Raw genomic sequence first — 14,180 nt, forward strand, 5'->3', positions numbered from 1 at the left:
AAATAATAATAATTTCTAATATTATTATATAATATATTAATATAAATTATTTAATATTAAAAAAAATTATTATTTAAAGAATTTAAAAAAATTTGATAAACTAATAAACTAACCTAATAGACTAATTTAATACGTAGATAAAATTCAAACAAATTACATAACGATATTACTCAACTCGGATGCTGGATACATTTCTCTGTCACGATTATATTAACACATAGTGACATATCGAGGAATGCACATATGTGCACTGGTTTTTATCTCTATGTATGACAGAGACGTGGATATATGCGAGCTCGCGAGTAAATTGCGATTTTGTTCAGCACTGTATCATGCAGGGGCGCATGTCTCAAACTATTTTGGTATTTGATTCAATATACAGTTGGCATGTGCTGAATTAATTACAATCCATTTTGATGAAAGTATTCATTAAGGGATACCTGGGAGAAAGTTGATACATTGAAATTATTTATTCACTGTGTAGTATGTAAATTATATGTAAATAAATTGATCATTTATTAATTATTCTAATGTAATTTTACTTTTTTTTTTATCTATTTGTTACGTTCGTGCATGCTGATAATAACAATTGTTATTTAATCATTTTATTTTACAATTAAACTAAGTCAATATTCTTATTGCTTTTTGGAATTTGTAAGACCTTGATTAATTAGCTTGGTTAAATTGAAGTTCAATGGATAATCGAGATTATGGTGGAATTTTATTAAATACGTTTACGATATACAAAATGAGATTATTTTCTTCGGTTTTAGTAATAGTAAGGGTTCATTAGGACAATACACAGTGCAAGCAGTAAGACCAAATACTTAACCGTATCAAAGAAATTGAAGGAAGAAGTTTCACATGCATTCTTGTATGTATTTATCAGTTCATTTCACACATCAGATAGAAAAATAAATTTTTTATAGTTTAATTAAAAAACACAAATAAATAGAATAAATAATACAATTAATATTTGTAGAAAAAATTATAACACGGGTTAGGTTAAAAAGTTTTGAGCCTGGCAAAAAGAATGGCTCAAAATTTTTCAACCATTCTCGTCTAAGGCTCAAGACTTTTCAGACTCTTTCGTAAGGTTCAAGACTTTTTAACACACCGTCTTGTGTTAGGCTCAAAGGAACAAAAATATAAAACGTATTAACTTGTCCTACTTTTCATTTTATTCTTCCTTTTATTATTATTATTATTTTTTTTTTTTGCATCAAATTCTACTAATTAACCACCGTTACAAATAACGGTAGATCGTTTAAACTACTTCGGCGTTAATGATATTAGAAGATTAATGATTTTATGAAGGGATTAAACAGAAAATACTTGCTTCGAATTCTATACTTGTTATTTGTGATGATCATACGAGTATTATTGTCGGTTCAAGAAGCGACACGATATTCCTTATTTAGAATTCGATATCAGTTTATACACGACGTCTTTTATTTCAAGCCCGATATCAAACCTTTTGCTTTTCTCTTTATTATCGATGATTGCCTTAAAACGTATTTCTTTCTTAAGAAACTAGGGAAAAAAAGCAATTATATCAATTTTTTTTTCTTTTTAATCATATTTTATCAATATTTAGAGTTAGTATTGCTCCCTACCATCGATTATGTCTCTCGAAGATTATTCGACTGAAAAATATGTTTTTAACAATGTTCTTCTTAACCGTTCACCTTCGCGCGAGTGATTTTCTATCTTTGAAAAAGAGAAAAAATAATGTTAGTCTTGTGAAAGCTTTTATTTTTCTCTCCTTTTTATTTAGTTATTTTTTCTCTTTCTCTCTCTTTCTATTTCTCTCTTTCTCCCTCTACTTCAATCGATCGACAATAAGCTTATTGTCTCACCACGTCGTAAAGATATATTTTCTATCGTCTTTTTTGTTCTCTACAAGTCAACAAGATTAATTCAAAATTGTATATAGGCAGTATATTTCTTATAATGCTAATACATACAGTGATTTCCAAAAATATTTCGATATTGAAATATGATCAATTTTATAGTTTCATATGTCGATTGTTCATAAAGCAATCACCCTTCTTATTATTTTTATATAACAATAGGTAATTTATTAATATTGATAAATATATATAATTTATTTTCCAAATTTACGTATATTGCATAATAAGTATTATTAAATGAAATATTGTTTCATTTTTGCTTCCATAAATAATCGAATATAATGTTCATTTAATTTAATCTAATATTTAAAAAACAATTTTAATACTTCTTGGCGTAAACATTTTATTTTAGATCGTGTATTAATTAGTTTAGCATATTATTTATAATTTTTGAAAAATATCCTACTGGTATGTTTGTCTATTCATTTGCACAATTTCTTATTTTAATTCAACTATTGAAATAATTGGAAATTTCCGAGTCGTCTTATCTAATCCATCCTGTAAGTTTTTTTTAATTGGATTAAGATCCAGTAATTATAGTTGAAAATGAAGAATTTAAAGACAATTTAAAATAAATTATGTTTTTAAGTATGTTTAAATGTAAGTAAAGATTTGTATTTGAAATTCTGTTAATGAGCATTAAGTTTCCAACTTCATATGACGGAACTTATGTTAATCCGAGAATGTTACACTGTCTTCTACAAATTTTATTGTATTTTAATTTAATATATATTGTTATGGTTAATCATATTTTATTGTGCAATATATGCAAATTGTTCAAATAGATAAATATATTTTAACCAAGCTTAATAAATGACCAATTTTATTAAAATCAATAAACAGGACGATTTATAAACAACCGAAATATAAAGTACAAAACTTACATTGTATTGTACAAATATTTTTAAGAATAATTGTAAAAAAGTTTATAAATCGTGGATTATATATCACAACTTGATAATAAAAAAATAAAAAAAATAAAAATAAGCAGAGAAAAGAAAAAAACCAAATATATCTTTAACCTTTTGAAGAATAAAAATTGTTCTTTCTCAACGAGAAACATAAACGACACATTGAAAGAGAATAGAATAAAAGAATGCATTCAATTGCATGTATCATATCGAAATTCAAAAGTGTGACATTTCAGTACAGGCTTTCGATTAAGCGTGTTTGCCTTTCAACGGGGGAAACTCGAAAAAACATGCGAAACTCGTCGTCCCATCACTTTTCGTCTGACAATGTTATCGAAAGTACTCTCCGACTAGACGATGTAAAAGCATATAAAAGGTATCTCAAAAGTTGCTTCACAGAGAAAAGAAAAAATCGAACAAACAAATTTGATATTGATTCGTTAACTCATTTGTATTATTAAGAAGAATGAAAAATAAAGTAGTATTTATCATCAAATTTCATGTAACGCTCAATTCTATCTTGTGATAAAAAGCAATAAAATTGAACGTATATATTGAATTCATTAAAAATTATTATTATTAATTAATTTAATAATTAAAAAATTAAGCATAATTCTAATTCTCAATTCAACTCACTCGTAATACTTTATAAAATGAATTATTTTCACAAGATTGCTGAAATTTTTACTTAGAATGCCAATAATATATAAAACAGTGCTGAAAATAAGAGTTGATGAGATTATTTCGGTGAAACAAAAATTTTAATATTTTATAAATATTCTGTAAGTTTTTTTTCTTTGTTTTCTTATTTTATTGTGTGGTTTCTAGTAAAATCAATTTATGTTTTTTAGATTAGTCACGAAAATAAATGACCCGGCAATATATCTCCTCTATTTATTTCGAAAAGTTCTAAGTGGTTAAATAATTTTAACTGATAGTGTATTTCTTGCTCTTAAAGAAATACGTATATATCTCCTATGTGTGTATGTGTGTATGTGTGCGTATGGATTCTCGCGAAGTGTAACATTGTATGCACGCGTTTATTACAACGGCTCAACATGGAGGAGGTAATTCGATCAACTATGAAGTTCGTTTTAAACTCGCGCGAGCTTTTAATAATTCATCATAATTCAGACGACGTATTGTAGAAATTTTGTCTCGTTTTTTTCATTTTTTGATGTTTAGTTAAACATAATTCCTGATAGATAAATTTAATTAATAGATAAATTTAATTAAGACTATATCAAAGAACTGGTTTGATATTTTTTTGTATTAAAATTTTACACTCAATTTTATTAGTTTTTTGTTTCAAATGCTTTTATATTTTACGATTATAATTATAAATATTGATTTTATTGTTTTCTAAACAAAAAATCTATTTTATTTATTATTCAAACGAATATATAATAAATTATTATTTGCATTAAATTATGAAAAACATAATTTTTTACTTTTCTTCGTTGAATTTTACTTTCCAATTATGATTACAAATATTAATTTAATATTTAAAAAAAAAAAATAGTTTATATATTATTCAGTATAAAATTAATTATTATTTTGATATAATTATAGAACATTAAATTTGTGGCTTCCGATAATTAGATTTCTATTATACAACTATAATTATAATTATTGTTTTATTTGGTGAGAAAAAGAAAATATAAAAAATAAAAAAAAATTGCGTTCATGATCAAAACCATTACGAAGTTAATTATTATTTACATTTTTAATTAAAAAAAAAATAATATCTTTTTTATTGAAGACTTATCATTCGATTAGTTACAGTATAACATAGTTATACATAAACTGTTGGTAAATTTAGTGTTAAGATATTCTTACTTCCGCGATTACATTGCAACATAGTTAATAATATAAATGCAATTTCTATATACATATACGACTATTAATATAATCTTCCTATGCAATTTCTAGCTATGATTCCAACGATTTCGTGATAAAGTCTTGTATATTAATGATGATGCAATAATACCCAGATGATAAATCTAACCAACCATGATGCAATTTATTAATCTTTAGTCCAGAGGATATAAAATATTCATTATCATTCGTGCGTTTCGTTTAAAAGGGTGAAAAATTTCATCATTCGCGTTATAATGATGATAATAAAATCATTTATAATATTGGCACACCATTATACAATGATACAAATGTGTACAGAGTATAATACATGTGGCTTGTTGCACGAAGATCGTATATAATTAGAAAAAGAGAACACATTAGGCTAAGTTAAGATATTCTGGGAATTCAGTGCCGTGTTTTGAAATTCTTGGCCCGTTTCGACGCGTGGCGAATTCGCTCCTTATATAATTTTTATATTATATTCATTGTTAACTTACGCCACTCTGTGCTGTACGATTTTAATTCATACGCAAGCAAACAGATTTCTAGAATACTCTCAATGCATATATATGTATATATATATTAGGATGAAACAAAAGTTCGTGCGTTTTTAAAATCAATATTTCCAAAGTAAATTTTACAAAAAAAAATCCATTATGCAGTTTGTAACACAATAAACGCACGAACTTTTGGTTCATCCTAATACATACATATATATATTTATAATTCATTATAATTTTATGTTTACAATAGCGTTTATTTTTCCACAAAGAAGTTTAATTGGTCGAATGTAACCTCCGTTATCGTAAACCGATAACAACGCAATCGCATAAGGAAATGAAGAAATAGATTTCGACCGAGGAAAACATTTGTAACAACGCAAAAAAAAAAAAATGTTTAATAAACCGATTCCATCTATATTTTTGTTGCATTTATTTTCTTTTAATTTGCAAATCGAAAGGGTCAGTTGGTCGTGGTCAAAAGGGTCGTGACCTATAACGTTTACATACGAATCGAAAAATATACATAATCTCGTATACGTCGATATTAACCAAATGGTTGATATTGTTGTATAAAAAGTATATTTTTGTATTAAGACTCTGACATACTTGATTACATCTGACAAGTCAGATAAGTTTGATGTTTATGTTTCCTTTTACAACACAACACCCTTCCTCATCTGTCTGTCCCTTGTCTTCTCGTTATGTTTGCCATATATTTTTTGTTCATTGCAATTCCGGGGTAATTATCACGATACGAAGAAAAAGAAGAAGAAGGAGACGATGAGAGGCTCGATAACATAATTCCTTTCTTGATCTTGAGATCCACGATCATCTGTGACGTAAGAGCACTGAAACAGCTTGAGGCATGCTAGTGACCTTGAATTTTCCTCGCGTGCCAAGATTACGTCCATTACGTTCGAGTCTCAAACAATTATACATAGCTACTTCTTCTTCTTCTTCTTCTTCTTCTTTTTCTTCTTCTTCTTCTCCTTCATTTCCTCTTCAGTAGTAATGCTTTTTCTAACGATTCTTTTTTGTTTTTTAATTTTTTATAATTATGAAATTATGAAAAAAAGAAGAGTTATCATAATTTTCTTTCTTCGCTGTATTTAAAATTTTCATTGAAATATGTAGTACATCATGAATTCAATCTATTCGTATCTTGAGTATTAGATTCATAATTAGGGTAAATTTAGGGGTAATTTTACGATTGTAACAATTTTAATCAAATAATGGTACGAACGAATTTTTAATATTAAACAACGAAATATTCCAACAACGAAGATGAACAAATAAATTCACTTAAGGAATATTAAATAAAAAATGCACTCAACAAAATCTCTTATATTTGTCTGAAATATTTTACTTGTCTCTAATTATTATCACAACTTAAATGAACAAATATGTGAGTTTTTTTAAAGTTACGTATGTACTATATTATACTATCAGATTCATGTAATGTTACACAATCGTCCCGAGTATTATAAATAATTCGAGAATTTGTATAAAACTTTAACATACTTATATATACAATTGACACATCTTAAATTCTTATGTAATAATAATATAATTGTAATTTTTGTTTTGTTTTAGATGTCGATCTTCAGCATCAAATCGAATTATCTATGGAAATGCCAGCTACTTATCAAACTCTTGTTGCACGTGCTCAACTTGCTCAACAATGTTGCGCACTGGCACGCGAACAAACGAGAATTTGTGAGAAACTGGTTCACGATCAACATCTCCAGCAACAGGGTTGGTTTGCGGTTGTTGCCAATCTTGAGGATATTATAAAGATGTTTCAAACAAGAACCGAACTATTGCAACAAAGCTTCGATGTTTACCTTGCCGAAAGGCAACAACAAATGCAGCTTCTGAATAAGTGAGTTAACTTATAACTTAAAATGCTAATATATACGTTGATAGAAACACTAATTATTAACACTGAAACTCTATTCGATAAAACGAAAGAACAAATAAGTTGCAAATAAGCGTTAAACAAAAACTAAATATATGCTCACTGATCTAGAATATTTCATAATAACTGACACATAATCGTTCGTGATTAAATTTTTGGGCGGATCAACGATTCTAAGTATTTCGAATCGATTTTAAATCAAATTAATGAAATAAGGAAAAAGCTTTAAAAGAGGAATTAATTTAGGGAATGCATGATTTCATTCGGTTAATAAATTACACGGTTCGCGGATGTTGTCTAGACGTTTAAAAATTACTATTTACAGAAACATTATTTAACCTTTAATTCTTTATAACAACGGAGCATGATTACTTGATGTTACAAGATAAGAAAACATTTAAAATATTCGAAAATAAAGTAAAGTACTCGAAAGTGTTATGGCTCACCTACAGATTGCTTTAAGGTTTTGGATTAAATCCACAATATTTTTGCAAAACATTTTTGTCTAGTTATTTATCTTTCAGAAACAAATAGAAACGAGGTAAAAGGGTCGCGAATTAAATCTTGTTCAGGGATGGAAACATTGATGAGATTTGATATTTGTAGCAATGAGTTTTTGAGTTCCTAACACCATCTAATAATAATAATAATAATAATAATGTACGCGGATTTAACAAGGATATTATTTTGAAAATAAAAACTTTGAATGTTGATATAGCTTCCAGCAGGATTTGGAAACTTTGGCAAAAATTCCAATATTACCTGCGTTAAGGGCTCACGCGGAAGGTCTTTTGAGTCCGGATGATCAAGAAGATAACTCAGAGCAGCAGTCAGAGAAGAATGAGGGAGTTTTGAGTCTACTTCGATGGATCTCAGCGAAGGACAATCAGAGTAGTTTGGAACAAGTGGCAGAGCAATGTAGTCGGGGTTTGGAGCAGTTCGATGAAAAGGCGATGGCGTTGTTAAAGGCTGACGTAACTACAGCTATTACGAATTCGAACAAAACAGATATGAAAGAAATAAAGGGTCTTGGCGAGAGGCTTTTTGCTTTGGAAAACCTCCTAGCACAATCGAGGAGATTTGTGCTCGATCAAAGCGAGCTCGCTCAAGGATTTCTTCAAAATGAAAAACGCGCGAGTCATATCGGTGATGCAAGCGTATTACCTGATCTCTGCACGTCGCATAGAAATCAACTAGCAGTTATGCTTAGTAATCATAATCAATTACGTGACATTAGGCGCAGGTGTACCAAAGCAAAAGAAGAATTGTCCGGTAATATCCATGTACGTTTAAAATGGGTTATGTACGTGGAGAATAAAATGATGGAGGTTGATAGTAAACTTGTGATGTATCACGAAAGTCTGAAACGTTTAAGACGTCATCTCGAAGTATTACAACAAATTCATTTGGCACCTCAAATGTATATGAATGCTGTCGCCGAGGTTGTCAGAAGGCGAACCTTCTCCCAATCCTTTCTTGTATGGGCCAGTAATCTTGCTTGCCAGTTGTTGACCGCACATACAGAAGAACTGGCTCGTAGGCGCGAGTTCCAAAATAAATTCGAAGGTCATTTCTTGAACACGCTATTTCCTGGTTTAGATGACACGCCACCGCCCTTTGCAACTGAAGCACCCTCGGTTTTTGACAACGGATTACCAAAGGTAACATTCGTATAAAATTTATTTTTATAGCAGAAAAATATAAGACAATGTTACTATGGTTAACATCGTTTCAGTTAACTGCGAGCGATATGGAGTCGTTAAGATCACAATTGCCTGGTTTAGCACTTAGTATATCTATGCCAGATTTAAACAGTATAACGCAATTCTTTTTATCCAAAAATTTGACCGAAGCAAGCACGGAAGGAAACCAAGACAAAAAAATTATGTCGACCCGCGTAGAGGATTCTTCTAAAGAGCAAGACCGTATTAGAGCACCTGCGCTGGGTGACAGGTAAATATATAACACTTTAATATCTGTTTCGAGTCAAGACTTAGGTTGCAAGATTATGAATATATTTGCACTATTTCAGGGGTGGATTTGAGTCGGAAACGGATACGGAAGAGTTCGAGAAAATAGGTCAAGGCGCGACAGATTCTAAACCTAGTTCCTTCGATGGTACCCAACAGAAAAAGCAGAAACAATTGGAGGTTGGTGCCTCGCGAAGCGTGTCCCCTGCTTCCTCCAGCTCGACTAACGTCTCACCATTAAACACGAAGATCGCAGACCTAACAAGTCGATTTTATATATCGAACGAACCTAGTTCCTTCCATTTTCCTAGTCTTACCGTCAGCGAACGACCCACTCAGCTAAGTCCTCTCACCGAGTGCGCGGAAAACGGTGAATCTTCTTCCAGTCAGTTGCAAAGTGCTGCTGCTGCTGCTGCTGCTGCTGCTACATATGGGTACCCAAAGCATCGCCAAATAACTCCGTCCGTATCCTCTGACAAGATCGAGGCATCTAATTCCTTAAGTCCGAATCCTCCTACCTTACCTCCTCACCCCGTGGTGTGCGACGGTCAGCAACAGCAACTACAGTCATATCAGCTCTCTGGTAGCGGAGCTAGCAGCCCTTCCATCGGAGTTGGTGCTACCGACTTCATGGGTACCGAGTTTTACATGGACGATTCTTTGCCGAGCAGCCTCAGCGAACCTCCCGGCGACGGGCACCAGGCTGTCGTTTCCTTTCTTCAGGTACGGGACGACTTACAACTCGCAAAAAGACTTTGTAGTCGTAGCCGTAAACGTTTCATTACCCTCCTAGAAATCTTGAATTTGCACTCACCTGGGTTATTACGTAATCAAATTAAACTGTGCTACATTTTTCTTTTTTCCATGCTTTTTTTTTTTATTAATCATATATGTACAGTAATATTTTTAAGTATATGTAATGCAATCATTGTTATAATTTCTATGTTTTATTGAAATTTGAATTTGCTTTTAATCGATGAATGTGTATGTATGTCTGTCTGTCTGTCTGTGTCATGTATGTATCTTGAAGAAATAGTAATGGTCGGATATCTATGCGTGGGTTCGTGTATCTTTTCAATTTTTCAGGATAGCTGCCGTCGCACTCTCGTGTCCTAACTCCTTACCTTGTTCAAAACATTGAATATATATACATATATACATATACATATACATACACATATACATACACATATACATATATATATATATATTCAGAGATCAAAAATACGGTTGCTTTTCATATAAACGACATTTGTTATAATAACAACTCTATCAGTGAAACCAAATAAATTTTCACTCATCATAACATTAGACTTTTTCCTCCAAAACAAATCCTCTCCTTGACTAACGAATTAATAGAGAACTCTTACGTTTATTTTAAAATAATTACATTTATACATCTATATATATATATATATATATATATATATATATATTTAATTGGGTATTATGGATTCTTTATGTGGGAAAGTAATATGAATTTGTGCTAAAATATAGATCGGATTTTCCATGAAATCAATTATTTCAGGAAAGTCTTGGAAACGCACGCGAAGAGGTGGAAAGATTGCGTTCGATTTTGAGAAGTATGAAAGTGGTCGTAAACGAAGCCTTAACTTCCGTTCGAGAAGAGTTAACAGTTTTACGAAATCGATCAGATTTTGATAACAGTGGTCTTACTGAATTGACCGAACGTATTCGCGAAGCTTTAACATTGTACTCGAATGAATGCGATCATCGTTTGCAAGAACGCGAGCAAGAATTAAACGTTAACCACGAGCTGGAAATAGGTGATATGAAAAAAATAATGCAAAGCCGAGACGAAGAGATACGTATTGTAAAAAGGAAACTCTTGGAGAAGGAAACCGAGTTAGCTGAACACGAACGTTTGATTAGTACAATGCGTCAAAAATTGGATACCGAACAAACTGACTTGAGGAACTTGCAATCACGGTATCATCAACAAATGGATGAGACTTTGGAACAGGCTCGTATCGACAAGGAAACGGCTGTTGAAAAGGTAAATGATGAGAAGTATGTAAAAATAGCTTCTCTTACCAATTCCTTAAATCAATGTCAGAAACGTATAAAAGAACTCGAAGATAGTTTGACCTCTGCTCGTGTGGAACAACACAGAATGGTGAAGGAAGCAACGGAAAAATTAGAATTGGAGTATAAAACGGAATTAGATTCTATAAGAACCCGTTTAAAATTAACCGCGGGTAATACTATGGAAAGGAGTCCTAGTGATTCCAGTTTGGAAAAGATAGAGGTAATTTCATTATTTATATAAGTATCATCCATTTGGTCACGCTTTATCGTTATTATTTTTCAGCGGCCTGATTTTATCGAATTTGTTAATCACGAAGCTATATTAGCAAAAGCAAAGGAAGAAATGAAATTAGAAAATGCAGCGGCAATCCGTAATGCGATTGAAAAAGAACGTGCCGATTGCGAGGCTAAATTAGATCACGAACTTTTAATGGCCAGACAAATAATAAAAGGAAGGGAAAGAGACTACGAGTTACTAAGGCAAAGGTGTAGAAATTTGTCAGACGAATATGAATGGCGGAAAGATACAATTAAACAATTAGCCAAATCTAAAAATGTATCTAGGCATGTGCTCAATGAAAAGGTAATAAATAAAGATCCTAAATCGATTCTATTATTTTAGATAAAAATCAATACTTAACAAATTAATCGATATATCATTTCATCCAAAAATAGGTAGAAAATTTAGTAGAAGCCGATAAGAAAAGTCGTGATCAAAAAGAGAAGGTAGTTCTTTTAATGGATTCAACATCACGAAAGGAATTCGATGAAGATTGTTTGGATATGAGTCAAAGTAATTTAGGAGAAGCTATGAAAAGTTTGGAAAGTGATAAAGATGAAGCTGAAGCATCGGAATCAAAAAAAGTGCGTTTGGAAGCTGACGATGAACATTCTCGCTTATCAAGAAGACTCGAGATTCTTGAAAATGACAATAAAAGATTGTCCGCAGAATTAAAAATGATAAGAGAAAGTAAAGTAGTCTCAGATGCTAAAATCGAAGCATTGGAAGCCGATAAGGTTCGCTTGGAAATCGAATTAGTTAAGGAACGCAGTAGAAGAGATTTTGCTGAGTCATCGTCCTCCTCCTCCGATGTTCGTGAAAAAGATATGAACACATCCGTTGCCATTGTTTCTGGATCGTCATCTAGTCGTGATGCTGCGACCAGTCCAGATGGGGCCGTACCTTACTTTTACTTGTTGCACCTGTGTAAGAAGAAAAACATTCCGAAATTAATTCAACAGGGACGTATTACGGTAGCCACGTGTAATCCCGGTGACACGGTTCTTGTTGTTTGGGATCCGGTTCATTGGAGTTATGCGTTGCTTCAGGAATCCTCGACTCTTTATTTTGTAAATTCAGATTGCCTAGAATCTCTTGGATTTACTGTCGATGGAACTCCGAAAATATTCGAAGCTATCGCTGAAGTTATCAATAAGGAATACTGCATAGCAAGAAAGGTAAACAAATTTTTGTATAAGATTTCATGATTCATTTAACAATTATAATGCATTTATTTGAAATTTATCTATTCTAAGATAAAAAATAACAATTTTAATAATCTAGAAAATAGATTAAAAACTGTGGAAAAAATTTGTTATGTTTTATAAATTATATATTAATAGAACATTTTATTTATTTTAGTCAACCAATCGTTACCGTGTATCCCAAGGCACTAAGTTCTACCAAGTGCGTATAAGGCCAGTGGAAGATGTTATTGAGAAAACTAAATCTCAGATGTCGAAAGGCAATACAGAATAATTTCAATTTAACGCATCCTTTGGTCCTCAGTTTTTAACAACACTGTGGTTATGGATACAGTACAACCAGATGTGGTGCGTTACATGTCTAATGAATAGAAGAAGGAAAGCAAGATAATAAACTCTTCAACTATGTCTGCGAAAACTTAAATCAAGATTTAAATTTATCAGAGTCTCAAGGATATACCCTCATCGTTTGCGAACATATAGATACATATATATATACATGCAAGAATAAGTGAATGTGATAATAATGAAAAAAAGGAAGAGAAAAAAGAAAAAAAAAAAATTATTACAATATGAATGGATGCGCATTGGAGTTTCACTGTGATATAAATAATTTTTAAATAAGTGAAACATAATTGCTAAATGCTGTGGTGGGTGGTGAATTAGCTATGAAATGTCACAACATTTAAATATTTTTCTCTGTCCCTAAACTGTCCCACAATGAATTATTTTCTTGTTTAATTTGTTTGTTTGTTTGTCTTCTTCTTTATTTTCTTCATTTCTTTATTATCTTCGTAAACATAATAAATAGCAAAAGAAGAAGAAGAAGAAGATAGCATATTATATTAATGTCATCGATAACGATCTTCTGTAATTTGACGATATAGGAAGAAAAGTTAAATTAGAACTTAAAACTTTAGTAAAAAAAAATAACAAAAACAAAAAAAAAACAAGAAATACAACAACAAAAATGAAACAAATATCGATGCGGATATAAGTGAAAAAGCGAGAGTTGTATTAGTGTTCGGTAATTTCGCTTTGAAACTTCCGCATTCGAATGATTAAATTATCTTTGCACTATGGGAAAAGTTTAGTTGTAAGTTTTACAAAGACGACATTTTGTATATATAGTTTATATTATATACATTATCGCATTACATAATTTATATATATATATATGCACACATTCATATATATACATATAGAAAATATACATATTATATATATTATATATAAATGTATATTTATATTTATAATAATATATGTATAATAATGTATGCATGTATGTATGTATGTATGTACGTATGCATATATACATCTATTCATGTATATATACATATATCGTTGTACGAAGCGTGCAATATTTGCATATGAAAACATCGTAGTAGGTCCTAAGAGACAACAGGAAAGAAAAATTTTGTAAACAAAAATAATCCTCTCGTAAATGTGTTACACACAATGCAATTTCGTAATCTTCTCTTCATAAAGATTTTCGTAACTCTTTACGTATAAGATGACCTATTAGTCGTTCTTTTAATTCTTTTTTTTTAATTCTTTTTTTTTTTATTATT

General features: G+C 30.8%; 1 protein-coding gene across 1 annotated transcript in view; it reads left to right on the plus strand.

Moving 5' to 3' along the window:
- LOC106789335 (RB1-inducible coiled-coil protein 1) overlaps positions 1-13,215 on the plus strand; it is a 20,324-nt gene extending 7,109 nt beyond the window's left edge. The window contains exons 2-9 of the mRNA XM_014753453.1: positions 6,781-7,069; positions 7,824-8,766; positions 8,841-9,058; positions 9,138-9,798; positions 10,604-11,344; positions 11,408-11,707; positions 11,800-12,582; positions 12,767-13,215. Coding sequence (XP_014608939.1) covers positions 6,781-7,069; positions 7,824-8,766; positions 8,841-9,058; positions 9,138-9,798; positions 10,604-11,344; positions 11,408-11,707; positions 11,800-12,582; positions 12,767-12,883 — 4,052 coding nt within the window. The 3' untranslated portion in view covers positions 12,884-13,215. The remainder of the gene's footprint in view (positions 1-6,780; positions 7,070-7,823; positions 8,767-8,840; positions 9,059-9,137; positions 9,799-10,603; positions 11,345-11,407; positions 11,708-11,799; positions 12,583-12,766) is intronic.
- The last annotated feature ends 965 nt before the right edge of the window (positions 13,216-14,180 follow it).

The sequence above is a fragment of the Polistes canadensis genome, unplaced genomic scaffold (assembly GCF_001313835.1).
Source record: "Polistes canadensis isolate GaletaPanama2010 unplaced genomic scaffold, ASM131383v1 scaffold_178, whole genome shotgun sequence".
In the NCBI taxonomy this organism is placed as follows: Eukaryota; Metazoa; Arthropoda; class Insecta; order Hymenoptera; family Vespidae; genus Polistes; species Polistes canadensis.